General features: G+C 42.2%; 1 protein-coding gene across 3 annotated transcripts in view; it reads right to left on the bottom strand.

The window, feature by feature from the left end:
• LOC117362008 (disintegrin and metalloproteinase domain-containing protein 9-like) overlaps positions 1 to 14,881 on the bottom strand; it is a 237,154-nt gene that overhangs the window by 133,879 nt on the left and 88,394 nt on the right. For all 3 annotated transcript variants that reach the window (XM_033947712.1, XM_033947713.1, XM_033947714.1), the window contains 2 exons: positions 5,356 to 5,432; positions 1,876 to 2,062 (listed from right to left, as the gene is read on the bottom strand). In XM_033947712.1, the coding sequence (XP_033803603.1) occupies positions 1,876 to 2,062; positions 5,356 to 5,432 (264 nt within the window). The remainder of the gene's footprint in view (positions 1 to 1,875; positions 2,063 to 5,355; positions 5,433 to 14,881) is intronic.

Genomic DNA, 14,881 nt, shown 5'->3' with positions numbered 1-14,881 from the left:
TGAAGCCTGTTGCTGGCCGGGACATAGGAGGAAAAATAGCCACAACGAAGTCGAAGCCCGCGGCCGAGTGGCCTGACCCGCTAGTCAAACGGAGGAAAATAAGATTTTTAAAAAAAAACAAAAAACTGGAAAGAAAGTAAAGAACAGCGATTCGCGAAGAAAATAAACACAAACCGCAGTGAGAGAAGGCACGAAGTAACAAAGTTAAACACAGAGAGTCAAAGACGGACTTCTTGGCTCCGTGGAAAACTGAGATCTGAGGAGACTCGCCCTGCGCTAGGCAGGAAGGCATTCGCATGTGCGGTGCGGCTGACTCGAAACTTCTACATTTCTACAAGCAAGTCTGCTTGCGAGGCTGTCCGCATCCGGGCTCCGTGGATGATGTCACCCATATGTGAGAATAGGCTGCCTGCTTGTCCTGGGATAAATAATGGATCTAAAAAAGATTCCGAAAAGGGCAGCAAAAATGATAAAAAGGGTAGAACACCTCCCTTATGAAGAGAAGCTACACAGGTTACGGTTTTCAGTCAGCAAAGAAGATGGCTGATTGGGGGGTATATGTAGTTTATAAAATAATGAACTTACTGGGGTGAAATGGATTAAATAAGGAAATATTTTTTTAACCTTTCAAAGAACAGAAAACCAAAAGGAAAGTCCATTAAACTAATGGCCAGCAGACTGAATACAAATTTGGAAATTTTTTTTTGTCTTTTCCTTCAGCACATAATTACACTGTGGAATTTGTTATCCAATGATGTGGTCAACATGACTTACATACCAGAATTCAACAGAGGTTTGGGCATTTCCTGGAGGAAAGGTCTAACAAAAAATTATTATCCAGGTAAACTTTCAATAGCCATTGCTCATCTCAGGCATAGAGATTCAGTCCTTTGGTTACACTTTCATTTTGTTTTCTCAACACTCACACCACCCTTGGTTTGTTTTTTTAACCAAATAAAAAGAAATCAGAATTTCACTCACTAGCTGTCTTTCTACAATGCATCAAACACAGCTGAACCTGATATATCACCTTTCTTATCTAAAAGGGATTTCCTTACAGGCAGCAACTTTCTTTTGTCCAGCCCTCTGTCCCCATCTCTAACTCTTGGCTAAAATTTCTCTTTGAACCTACTGCTTAAGCTAACAGCCAATCAAATTGCTTTTAGCCGTCTCCAAGTCTCCTGCTAATTGTCATGAGTATTTTTCTTTCAGGCATGCTCTCCTCTCAGTGTACATGCCCAGCACAATTTTTCAACTAGCATTATTAACAATTTAAACAATCACTGCTGTTTATTTTTAGTACTCCCCATTCTCACTTACAAGCCCCTCCAGACCTCTTCTCTTCAATTTGGACACTGTAAGCTCACCTTGACTTAAAAATCCTCCTCCCAGCTGATACCAGTTTTCAGCAAGCTCACTTGCTAGGCTAATATTTTTATTTGAAATAAGGCATAATAAATTAAAGAAAATTTATTTTGATATTTTATTTTAGTATTTGAAAATTAAGAAATGAAAAATTTAGATACAAGTAATCCATCACACTATTTTCAATAGTTTTCTCAAAGCTGACTTTATTTGTTTCCTGACTTAAATAACTCAGCTCAACTTACATAGCATCAAGTAGTAAACTGGAGTAAAAGTTGATCAGTAGATTTACTAGTCTCTCTCATACACCAGTCATTTTTTGGACAGCAGAAAGCAAATTAACCAGCAAGATACCGTGCTTTGATATGTCTAGTGTTTTTGCAATGTATAAAATAGATTTTATGACATGGTTTTCTTTTTTATTGTTCGTTGCTTTAATAGTTCTAATTTACTTGTAGGTGGTATACAAATAAGAAATATGTATTAACTATGTTGATTTAGAATACTTACTTGAAATTGTGGGTCATGCAAAACTCCTTTGGAATGCATATTCTGATTTGCATAATTCATTCCACAAGATGTGGACTCTGAGTACAAATCCTCAGAGTATTCAATTTGATAAACAAGGTGCTGAAAATCAATAGATGACTCTAGAGGTTCAATTCCATAGCTTAAGTTTCTGAACTGCAGAAATCCACTGATAAGAAAAAGAAAGGTGTTTAATACACTATATACATGCTGCAATAAAGTGTTTTCAGAGGATAGCAGGAATATATTCTCACATATGGGTGACGATATCCATGGAACCAGGTACGGACACTATCAAATGTACTATCATTTTAAATCTTTAGACAATGTTGATTCTGCATGCATGCTGGTGCCTTCCTGCCTGACATCAGCTCATGGAGCCATCAATTCAGTAACAAAGCTAAGAAGCCAACTAGGGGAGAGGAGCGGATTATGAGAATATATGCTTGCTATCCTTGGTGAAGATTTGCTACAGGTAAGTATCTTTGCTTTCTCCAAGGCGAGCAGGCATAATATTAACATATGAACATAAGAATAGCCTTACTGGGTCAGACCAATGGTCCATCAAGCCCAGTAGCTCGTTCTCACATTGGCCAATCCAGGTCCCTAGTACCTGGCAAAAACCCAAGGAGTAGTAACATTCCAATGTACCGATCCAGGACAAGTTGTGGCTTCCCCCATGCCTTTCTCAATAACAGACTATGGACTTTTTCTCCAGGAAATTGTCCAAACCTTTCTTAAAGCTCTCCTGCTGACACCCTCCCGAACCCGCAATGACCGGCAGGAGGGATCCCAAGCCCTCCTGCCGACAAAACCTCCCCGAACCCCCCCCCCCCAACTCGTCAACGGCAAGTAATAAACCCTTGTATGAAAGACAATATTTGAAAGATTCGCGCAGAATGTTGAAGTAGGGACTTCTCAGCTCTGTGGAAAAACTAGAACTGAGGAAACGCACACCCTAACGTTGGGCGGGAAGGCACTCGCACGGTGCGGTCAGTCACAAACTTTCTAAAGTTCTTCAAGCAAGATTGCTTGTGCAGCTGTCCGCAATGGGGCTTCGTGGATGACATCACCCATATGTGAGAATATGCTGCCTGCTTGTCCTGGGATAATAATGTTATTTGTTAAAATAAAATACCCTTCCCCCTCCCCATTCGCGGTTTCGGTAATCACGATTTCACATATTCGCGATTTTTTGGGGAGGGGGAAAAATAAAAAAAACCAACAAAACATCGTTAAGTCTTCCCCCCGGTATCCCAGCCTTACCTGGTGGTCTAGCGGGCTTTCGGGGCAGGAGCGATCTTCCTACGCTCCTGCCCCGTGCAGATCGCCATTAGGAAATAGCTGTAGGGAGTTCTCATCGTAGTCTCGAGAGACTACGGGAATTCACAGCAGCCATTTCCTAATGGCGATCTGCACGGGGCAAGAGCTTAGGAAGATCGCTCCTGCCTCAAAAGCCCGCTAGACCACCAGGTAAGGCCGGGAAAGCGGGAGGGAGGTGGTGGGTCAGAGCCTGATATTCACGGTTTTTCGCCATTCGCAGTCCGGCTCTGCCCTTATCCCCCGCGAATTCGGAGGGAGAAGTGTACATGTGTTATATCATAGCATTATACAAAGAGACCTATTAGCAACTAGCTAAATATTCTAGATCAGTGTTTTTCAACCTTTTTATACCTGTGGACCGGCAGAAATAAAATAATTATTTTGTGGACCGGCAAACTACTAAGATTGAAATTTAAAAAACACATTTCCGCTCCGTCTCCGCAAGCTCGGTCCCCGCAAACCATCTGATCCCATCCCAACAAGCCTCAGTTATGATTTTATATTGAACGTATTCCAGTACCTCCCCTCTTTTACCCATCTTAATCCAGCAGATACCTTCCATCACCTACTCCCTCCATTCCTTATTCAGCATCTTCTCCTTTGTCTCCCTATTCCCCCTTCACCATGTCCAGCATATTCCCTCTGTCTCTCTACTCCCTCTACCCATATCCAACATCTTACTTCTGTCTTCATATTCCACCCTCCTCCTGTTCAGCATTTTCCATGTCTCTCTGCCCCCTGCAAGATCCAGCATCTGTCTTTGTGTCCCTATTCTTCCAACTCCCACATAGTTCCAATAACTATCCTCCCCAAGGGGATCCACCATCTCCCTTCTGTCACACCAAACCCCCCCCCCCCCCGGGTCTACCATCCCCTTCCCACAACACGTGGGAATCCAGCATCTCTTAATCCCTCCCTTGGCTGCTGGCCCCAGAGTGACTCTAGTGTCACAATGGCTGGTCTCACCATAACCGACACTAAATTGGAAGCAGCCTGGTTCTTAACTTGCATCAGTTTACTTAAAGTTCCCTTGCCCAGAACTCTGAACGAAGACAGAAGCTGCGGGACCTTTTCTCTTGCCTGCATTGCTATTTGCTATAAGCTCTGCCGGTCTCAATCCTGCCCCTCAAACACAGGAAGTCACTTCAGAGGGGGGCGGGATCAGGATCGGCAGAGCCTATAGCATGCAGGCAAGAGGAAAAGTCCCATGGCTTCTGTGTTTCTTTTTGCTGTCCCGCAGCCGATCCTAAGCCCTGGAAGGGAAAGGGGAAGAGATGCCGACGGGAAATTTAACCGCATCGATCTCGCCAGCCCTCCACGGACCGGCAGGAATTTTCTGCGGACCGGAGGTTGAAGAACAGTGTTCTAGATAACTCTGACTGATTTAATGGAGCATGCTTTCTTTGGTATTCCATTTAAAATGAACTGCAATGAATTACTGTATTGTTATTTTTAACAGTGACTTCCTTTTCAAAATGTTAAGATTTGGTGGTGAAAAAAGATTTGGGTTTCTAAAGCCAGACTTTCCTGCTCTTCATGTTTGTTAATTTAACTTTCTGAAAGCAAGTTTTAAGATTTCTAGGGTCCATACTTATGTATTAGTGCTTTGTGTAACAAGATGTCAAATCTGTCACTTCTGTGTTATAATGATTTGTTTGGAATGCAGAACATTTCTTTAGTCAACCAATTAAATCCCTGGGGGCTAATATTGATAACTGCGCGTGGGAGGCTGACTAAGTCCCGTGGTCAGTGGCAAACCCGAATTCAATGCCAGGCCATATCTAGCGACCGGAATTGAATTGCTAAGGGATTTTTGGCTACTTTTGGCATAGCTGGGTAAGCCGATATTCAACGGGCGACTGGCTAAGTTATAGTGGTCAAAGATACACCTGTTATTTATATGATCTATCTGATCATCTCACACTGAATATTAGTGCTTAGTCAGATTAGTGCTATTAAACCAGCCAGGAACCATTCCTGGCTGGTTAAATAGCACTGAATATCAGGCAGAAGGTCTTTAGTAATTATTGATCAGAATTACTGAATATCAGGCAGAATGAAGGTCTTTAGTAATTATTGATCAGAATTACTGAATATCAGGCAGAATGAAGGTCTTTAGTAATTATTGATCAGAATTACCTGAGTCCATAGCAGGTGCTGATTCCTACAACTGAATCTGTAAAACCTTCCACATAGCCATGATAATAGCAGTCATCCTGAAATCCATCCCCCCCAAAAAAAAATTCTATTATTTTTCAAGAAATAATGAAAACACCATACAAATTAAGATTCTCTATTACGGTGTGAATTTATTGATACATGAGTCTCCTATCTGACAAAGGCTGGTATATATACACATTTTCCAAACAAAAGTGTCATTCATATTATCATCACTCTTACTTAGAACAAAACTGTTATTAGTCCGTTTTCAAGGGAAATTTAATTTAAAACTTTTGTATACTGCTTTTTCACTCATAGGGCATAAAAAAGAGTTCACAGTTAAACATCATGACATCTATAAGCTTATAAAATCATCATATCTTTATAATTTTATAAAGCATATATTCCACATATAAAGTATGTTTTACATGTGTAAAAGGTCTTATAAAATTGCAAGGCCAAGTATATTTGGCAACATGATGTATACTTGCACATGTTTCTATGAGAATATTTTGGGTGGAGCAAGAGTGGAATTATGACAAATGCATATTTAATAAAATACGTAGTTATAAATGTGTGTTCTATTAAAAATAGTGTAGCTCTGAAACCTTATTTTATAAAGGTATTAATAAGTGACTATGTTGCCTATAAGACAAAGATAAAATAGATGCAAGTTTTAGACACTTCATATAGGCACTCCTTTATGGAATTATATTCCAAAAGCAAGCAAATGCTTCTGCATAACTTTATGCCTGCTCTGAAAAAGTTATAAATACGAGGTCTGACAATTAAGTTTGCGAGCTCATCCTAGAAAAATTGCTACATACCTAATTGCTGAATATCACTTTGGTCACCTTCAAAGTATTCCCCTTGGGAGGCTATGCACCAATGCCAGCACCTAGTCCACCCTTCAAAGTATTTTGGGTGGAGTATTTGGGTGGAATTATGACATACATGCATATTTAATAAAATATGCAGGTATAAATTTGTATTCTATTAGAAATATTGAAGCTCTGAAATCCTATTTTATAAAGGTGCATAAGTGCCTATGTTGTTTATAAGACAAAGTGGGTTGAGGATAGCTCAGGATGACAAAGAGTCAAGACAACAGCAGTGAACATCACGTTCAAGTAGCTTGGATAAGAAGGGGAGGAGGAAGACGGGGTGATATTTGGAGAAGTAGTTAGGGTTCAGCGAGGGCTTTTTGAGGAAAACAGTAACATTCCATGATTATAGTAAATTTGATGCCACATCTACATCTGCCTCCTTCCAATTTAGTACCGAGGAATGCTCAATCCGTCCAGTGGACGATCAAATGGAAACATGGAATAATGCACTTCACACTCTTCTAGAAGAACTCGCTCCTCTCACCACCTGTATCATATCATCTCGCAGACAACGTAACCCATGGTACTCAGAAGAGCTCCACTTACTAAAAAAACAACTAAGATCACAGGAAAGAAAATGGAGGAGCCATCAAAACCCGCTAACACTTCACAAATATAATGAGCTCGCCAAATATTACAAACTGAAGATCAAACAAAAAAGAAATATTATTCAGAATTATTCAAAGCGTATTAATAAAACCAAGAATTCAGCCACACTATACTCAATAGTCAGATCACTGACTAATTTTAATAAACAAAAATTAGATTCCGACAACCAACCTTTCACCCAAAAACTAGCAGACTTCTTCGAACATAAAATTGTAAATATTAGAGCCCTATTGCCACCTACAGCTGCAACAAATAACAATCTAGCGTCAAATAATTCATTTGAGGTGCCAGTATCAAAATGTTCTCACTTTGCCCTCCCAAAATTAGTTGATATTCTACGTATTATGCAAACTTTAAACTCAAAAGGTAATTCGACCGACACATTACCACCTTTTTTGCTTAAACAACATTTTTCCATCTTCGAGGAACATATTCATAAACTAACTGTAAGCAGTTTAACTTCTGGGAGATTGCCAAAAGCCTGGAAAATAGCCACAATACATTCTATCATCAAAGATCATAAAGCTAATATGGATGATCCTTCAAACTACCGACCTATCGCAAACATCTCATTCCTTGCTAAAATAGCGGAAAAAATAGTTTTAACCAACTGTCAGACTTTGTTGGAAAAACAAAGACTCTACGTCCAAACCAGACCGGTTTCAGACAAAACCACTCTACGGAATACTCCTTAATAGGACTAACAACCAAAATCCTCTACTACACTGATCACCATAAATCTGTATTACTCATCTCCCTAGATCTTTCAGCCACTTTCGATACGATCAAACATACCCTACTGCTTCAAAGATTACAATCCTTAGGAATCACCGACCAAGTGATCGAGTGGTTCAGATTCTATTTCACAGACCGTGCATTCAGAGTCAACAGTAAAAACATCATATCCAAATGTTGCATTAATAACCAATAATCCAATAATGTTGCATGGAATTCCTCAAGGTTCTATCCTGCCTCCTCTACTGTTCAATATTTTTCTGGCACCGCTTCTTAAAAAGGTTCAGATCCCAATTCTGCCTCACACACATACTCTGTTGTCTCTGGTACAGAACAAAATGGGGACACAGAGCTCAGAACACAAAAAGAAAAGACCTTGTGGTTTCTTGGCAAAATGAAAACTGTTTCAGCAGTTCCTTTTACACAAGCAGGAATAGAAAATCTTACAAAGAATATATGTGCCCCTTCAATCCCCTCTTACATCATGAAAATGACGTCATAAGTGTACAGCATGAGCTTAGAGGGAGAGATATTCTAGATATGTCCTACGATATATATATTTCAATAAGAAGGTGTTTAACTCATCTTTGCATCTAGCTAAAGTATTGGTCCCAAGGATTAAATAACCCAGAATTACATTTGAGCTCAGCAGAGAGGTCCTCCACTTTAAGGCGGGAGACAACACATGAACAGTTGAAAAACAACATAAGCAATGAGAATACAAAGAGAAATATAAGTAATCCAAGCAACATTGGCTTGTACCTAATCCCTGGCCTTGTACCCATCAGGGACCACTCTTGGGACACAAAGAGCAGCAATATAGACATGGGGGTCAAAACTTCCGGGAAGGTCGGGGGTTGTGGTTGGGACCGATAGGTGCTAACCAGGGCTGCAGTAGAGCGATGAACAGCAGAGTTGACTGTACCATTTAATCACAGGGACCAGGCAGCCAAGAGCTAGAGAGTCAGTCAGCAGGGAGGTCACGCCAGGTTCGGAGAGAAACATGAGCCAGTTTGGTGATGCGGTCCACATCTTCCTCGAGCACGGTACCATCATCATCAAGGTCAAGGCAGCAGTTAGAGAGGTGGAACTTGCCACAGAAGCCACCTTCCGCAGCTAGCAAGTAATCTAGGGCCGGGCGATTCTGGTATATGGCAGTGCAAAAGTTCAAGAACAGCCTGGAAGCGAATTATGCAGTTGAGCATGTAGATTGGGGTCTGATAACCCCAGGAGCCATCTTCGGCCCACATAGCAGGTCCATAAGCAGCAATGATCTGTTCAGCAGGCCAGTTGTCACCCCATTTTCCAATCTGTATGGGGTGGAGAGTGCTAACCGCTTTTGGCGACCCCTAGTGTCGAACACAGGAGCTCCCAGGCGTTTGCCGTCAGCCAGCAGTAACAGGAAGGAGCTGGGACAGATCATGCCAAGTACACATGTACCAGTCCGGTTAGTAGGCAGCCAAGGGTAAGCAAACAGGCCACAGAGCCAATATCAACCATCAGGAGCTGGCCATCAGGCGTAGAAAGTTCCATGGAGCAGGTGCTGAAGAGGAGGTCCTGGTAAATTGAAGATGCAATAATGGAAGTCCGCAAGGCCCACAGTGCAAGTTGTGGGGTTGACGTGAAAGAGAGGTGCTGTGAAGGCAGGTCTAGCATATCCAGCTGTGTTCATGGCCACTGTTCTCCCATACCGGTCCCAGCACAGTCAAAACAATTGCTGACATTAAGAGTCTGGTCTATAGATTCAGCAAACTGTATAAACAGATGCCTAGTGGTGACAGGAAAAACAAAATCTACTTTCATATGTGCATAAAAACGGGGGAAACACAACAGAAAATAGCAATCGAGACACATTCCCATAAAGGACAGGCTCCACCATGAGTGAAGGTTTCCTCATAAGGGCATTGCTTGAACACATTTGATATAATAATGCTGCCAAATCGAGGAACAGTATGAGGGGCAGTACCATGACCGTAAGCAACATCAAAAACATGCATGCATCAAAATACAAAGGCACTGGGCGAGGAGGGTAATGGGGCCCTCAGCACCTGCTAAAGGCACTAGGCGGGGGTTGTGATAAACCACAAGATGCCAGTTACACTCAAACACTTGTAAACAATTCCGGTCCAAGAAATTAAAAGGTCAGGATGTGGCATTGCAGGTGTATCAGTCTCTTTAAATTGGTAAGGTGCATACTCAGAGAGAAAGGTATCTGCACAGACAGGGAGGGACACACCAGCTTAAAAGGAATTCAGGTATCATCATCCAGCAGCTGAAGCCCAGGGAGGTGAATCAAAGGAGGACATTGACTTGGTATAAGTACGGAAATGAGAGACAATATGCAGATACACAATGTTCATAAGAGGACAGGGTGATAAGTTTGTGTGGGTTGCGCACAACTAGTAAGGCATTCATGAGAGACCATAAGGATATACTCAGTGTAGGGCACAAAACACCCCCATTATACCAGAAATGTGTGAATTGATCATATCCAGTGAGCACCATGGAATAAACACTGTATAAAACCTTTGTCTTAATAATATAACTCCTAACTAAGCAGCGCTCAGGCCATGGAATACAAGAACTAAAAAAGAGATTGTGCAATTTAGATAGGAAAAAACAAAAATGCAAAAATGGGGATAAAAAACACAAAAAATGGCCAATGGTTTGTCTTCCGGGGTACACAAACCAAACAGACACCTCAGAGAGTACATGGCACAAACAGAGAGCTCCAGCAGACCTTAAACTGTCTTTCATCCATCATGGAGTCGGGGCAGAACTTAAATCTGCAAATAAACAGTTATACAAAAGGAAGAAGGAAAACAACATCATAGAACCAGACATATATGTGTGCACACATTAGCAAAGTAAATTTCCTGAGAACACATGGCACAACAATCAATAATCAGAAAAGGAATAATCAACTGGTCTAGAGTCTAACGTCTGTAAGAGAAAACAAAAAATGGAGTCAATGGGCTCCATTGTCAGGCATAGCGCATGTCGTCAGTTAAGTCACACAGTCAGAGGAGAGAATGCAATCAAGGACACAACTAGCTAGTCTGTGCTTCAATCTACAGAAAGAAGCAGATCTGACTAGGTAAAGCAAGATACAATGTACAGGGTGAGGTAAAGAAGTAGTTTGAAGTATTACAGTGTCAATGCTAAGAGGCAAAAGATACATTGTAAATCTTAAAAAGCAAGGGCATTTCAAGGTCACCTGAGGCACAACTTTTTCTTCCTTGTTATTTCGTTTCAGTTCAGCAAAAAATTATTTGTGCCAAAACTGGTCCAAGATAGCTATGCATGTATACCAACTGACTGCTAAGAGAGAGAAGAAACATTTCAAAATCATCATCATAAGGAAACGCAGACTCATTGAAAAGAAAAAAGAAAAGTGATAGGGGAAACGCTCCTTGCCAGATACCGGTGGTAAATCAGTTGCCAACAAGCTGCATCTCCCAGACCTGTAAAAGAGACTTGTACAGTGTACTGTAAAACAAAACAAAAAATAAAACACTACAATGCTAATGCAGATCCACTGAGCTTAACATATTAAAGTAGTAAATTGCACTTTCCACTAGAACATATGAATTAGTGTCAATTTATAGTTGCTTTATACAGTTCCTACCCCAAAGAACTTACCTAAACAAAAATAACTTGGAACACCTGCCTATTCCAACTAAAATGTCCCTTATAATGACATAATACATGCACATACTTTCAAACACATGACACATACCCTGATTATCAACGTACGCTATCCTGTCTGCAACATTCGGCAACAATCATGCTTCCTTGCCTCACCAAATCCACATTAGCCACAAAGCAAACCTGAATCTGCAACCTTTCCCATGTAACTTAGTAGATGACAGCAGATAAAGACCTGAATGGTCCATCCAGTCTGCCCAACCTGATTCAATTTAAATTTTTAAATTATTTCTTCTTAGCTATTTCTGGGCAAGAATCCAATGTTCTACCCGGTACTGTGCTTGGGTTCCTACTGCCGAAATCTGTTAAAACCTACTCCAGCCCAACTACACCCTCCCAGCCACTGAAGCCTCCCCAGCCCATCCTCCACCAAATGGCCATATACTGACACAGACCGTGCATGTCTGCTCAGTACTGGCCTTAATTCAATTTTTAATATTATTTTCTGATTCTAGATCCTCTGTGTTCATCCCACGCTTCTTTGAACTCAGTCACAGTTTTACTCTCCACCAACTCTCTCGGGAGCGCATTCCAGGCATCCACCACCCTCTCCGTAAAATAGAATTTCCTAACACTGCCTTTGAATCTACAACCCCTCAACCTCAAATTATGTCCTCTGGTTTTACCATTTTCCTTTCTCTGTAAAAGATTATGTTATACATTAATACCCTTCAAGTATTTGAATGTCTGAATCATATCTCCCCCTGTCTCTCCTTTCCTCTAAGGTATATATATTCAGGGCTTCCAGTCTCTCCTCATATGTCTTCTGGCGCAAGCCTCCTATCATTTTCGTTGCCCTCCGCTTCAAGTCTTCTTACGTCCTTCGCCAGATACGGTCTCCAAAACTGAACACAATACTCCAAGTGGGGCCTTACCAATGACCTGTACAGGGGCATCAACACCTTCTTCCTTCTACTGGCTACGCCTCTCTTTATACAGCCCAGCATCCTTCTGGCAGCAGCCACTGCCTTGTCACACTGTTTTTTCGATTTAGATCTTCGGACACTATCACCCCAAGGTCCCTCTCCCCGACCGTGCATATCAGCTTCTATCCTCCTAGCATATACGGTTCCTTCTGATTATTAATCCCCAAATGCATTACTCTGCATTTCTTTGCATTGAATTTTAGTTGCCAGGCATTAGACCATTCCTCTAACTTTTGCAGATCCTTTTTCATATTTTCCACTCCCTCTTCGGTGTCTACTCTGTTACAAATCTTGGTATCATCTGCAAAAAGGCACACTTTTCCTTCTAACCCTTCAGCAATGTCACTCACAAACATATTGAACAGGATTGGCCCCAGCACCGAACCCTGAGAGACTCCACTACTCACCTTTCCTTCCTCCGAGCGACTTCCATTAACCACCACCCTCTGGCGTCTGTCCGACAGCCAGTTTCTAACCCAGTTCACCACTTTGGGTCCTAACTTCAGCCCTTCAAGTTTGTTCAACAGCCTGCTATGAGGAACTGTATCAAAGGCTTTGCTGAAATCTAAGTAAATCATATCTAGCATATGTCCTCGATCCAGCTCTCTGGTCACCCAATCAAAAAATTCAATCAGGTTCGTTTGGCACGATTTACCTTTTGTAAAGCCATATTGCCTCGGATCCTGTAACCCATTAGATTCAAGGAAGTACACTATCCTTTCTTTCAGCAACACTTCCATTATTTTACCAACAACTGAAGTGAGGCTCACCGGCCTGTAGTTTCCTGCTTCATCCCTGTGACCACTTTTAGTTTTTCAAGTTGCTCATAAACACTCTCCTCCGTGAACGGCGCAGAATCTACTCCATTTTCTCGTGTAACTTTGGCAGACAATCCTCGGTCCTTCTCCAAGGTTTTCTTCTGTGAACACAGAACAGAAGTATTTGTTTAGCACATCTGCTTTTTCCTCATCACTCTCCACATATCGGTTCCCAGCATCTTTTAGTTTAGCAATTCCATTTTTCATCTTCCTCCTTTCACTAATATATCTGAAAAAAATTTTGTCTCCCTTTTTTACATTTTTAGCCATTTGTTCTTTCGCCTGTACTTTCGCCAGACGTATCTCTCTCTTGGCTTCTTTCAGTTTCACCCTAAAGTCCTTTCTGCACTCCTCTTCTTGGGGGTTTTTTATATTTCACGAACGTCAACTCTTTCGCCTTTATTTTCTCCGCCACTAGTTTGGAAAACCATATCGGCTTCCTTTTTTCTCTTGTTTTTATTGATTTCCTTCACATAAATATCCGTAGCCATTTTTATCACTCCTTTCAGCTTAGACCACTGTCTTTCCACTTCTCTTATGTCCTCCCATCCTAACAGCTCTTTCTTCAGGTACTCTCCCATTGCATTAAAGTCCGTACGTTTGAAATCTAGGACTTTAAATAACGTGTGGCCGCTCTCCATTTTAGCCGTTATATCAAACCAAACCGTTTGATGATTGCCAGTTCCCAGGTGAGCACCCACTCAAACATTAGAGATACTCTCTCCATTTGTGAGGACCAGATCCAATATCGCTTTTTCCCTTGTGGATTCCGTCACCATTTGTCTGAGCAGCACCTCTTGAAAGGCATCCACAATCTCCCTACTTCTTTCCGATTCCGCTGACTGAACATTCCAGTCCGCATCTGGCAGGTTGAAATCTCCCAACAGCAGAACCTCCTCTTTCCTTCCAAACTTATGGATATCCACAATCAGATCCTTATCAATTTGCTGCGATTGAGTTGGAGGTCTGTAGACTGCACCCACGTAGACTGCACCCACGTAGATAGAAGTTCCTTCTTCTCTTTTCAGAGCGATCCATATCGCTTCTTCCTTTCCCAAGGTCCCTTGCATTTCGGTCGCTAAGATATTGATCTTTACATAGAGAGCTACTCCTCCACCTTTTTGACCATCTCTGTCCTAAGATTATATCCCGGTCAGTGTTCCCGCTAAGCTGCGTTGGCCTGCGCTCGCGCACAAAATATTACATCGCAGCGCAAAGTTTCTCTTCACAGCGCACACACGCGTCGGTAAGGTAAGGGGACGCATTGGGGGGATTGCACTTCCCCACAATTGCCATGCTTCGGTTCCTCTTCTTCCTTCCTTCCTCCCCCCCCCCCCCGCGGGACCCTGCGGCACCATCAACTCTTACTCCCTCTAATGTCGGCCCTGCAGCTCCAGACTTCCTCGCACCTTCTCCCCTCCCCCTTTGGATCGCTATTATTTTAAATGTTATAGCCGCGGAGCTGTATCCATCAGTGGAGATGTCTAACCTCGGCCTGCCCCGGAACTCTTACTGCAACAGTGACTTCCTGTTCCTGCCTAGACGGGCGGCTGCTGCAGTAAGAGTTCCGGGGCAGGCAGAGGTTAGACATCTCCACTGATGGATACAGCTCCGCGGCTATAACATTTAAAATAATAGCGATCCAAAGGGGGAGGGGAGAAGGTGCGAGGAAGTCTGGAGCTGCAGGGCCGACATTAGAGGGAGTAAGAGTTGATGGTGCCGCAGGGTCCCGCGGGGGGGGGGGGGGGAGGAAGGAAGGAAGAAGAGGAACCGAAGCATGGCAATTGTGGGGAAGTGCAGAGCTGCAGGGAAGAGTGTTGCG

This window comes from Geotrypetes seraphini, chromosome 6 (assembly GCF_902459505.1).
Source record: "Geotrypetes seraphini chromosome 6, aGeoSer1.1, whole genome shotgun sequence".
NCBI lineage: Eukaryota > Metazoa > Chordata > Amphibia > Gymnophiona > Dermophiidae > Geotrypetes > Geotrypetes seraphini.
The sequence above is the reverse complement of the archived record's forward strand: the minus strand, read 5'-3'. Positions and strand labels throughout refer to the sequence as shown.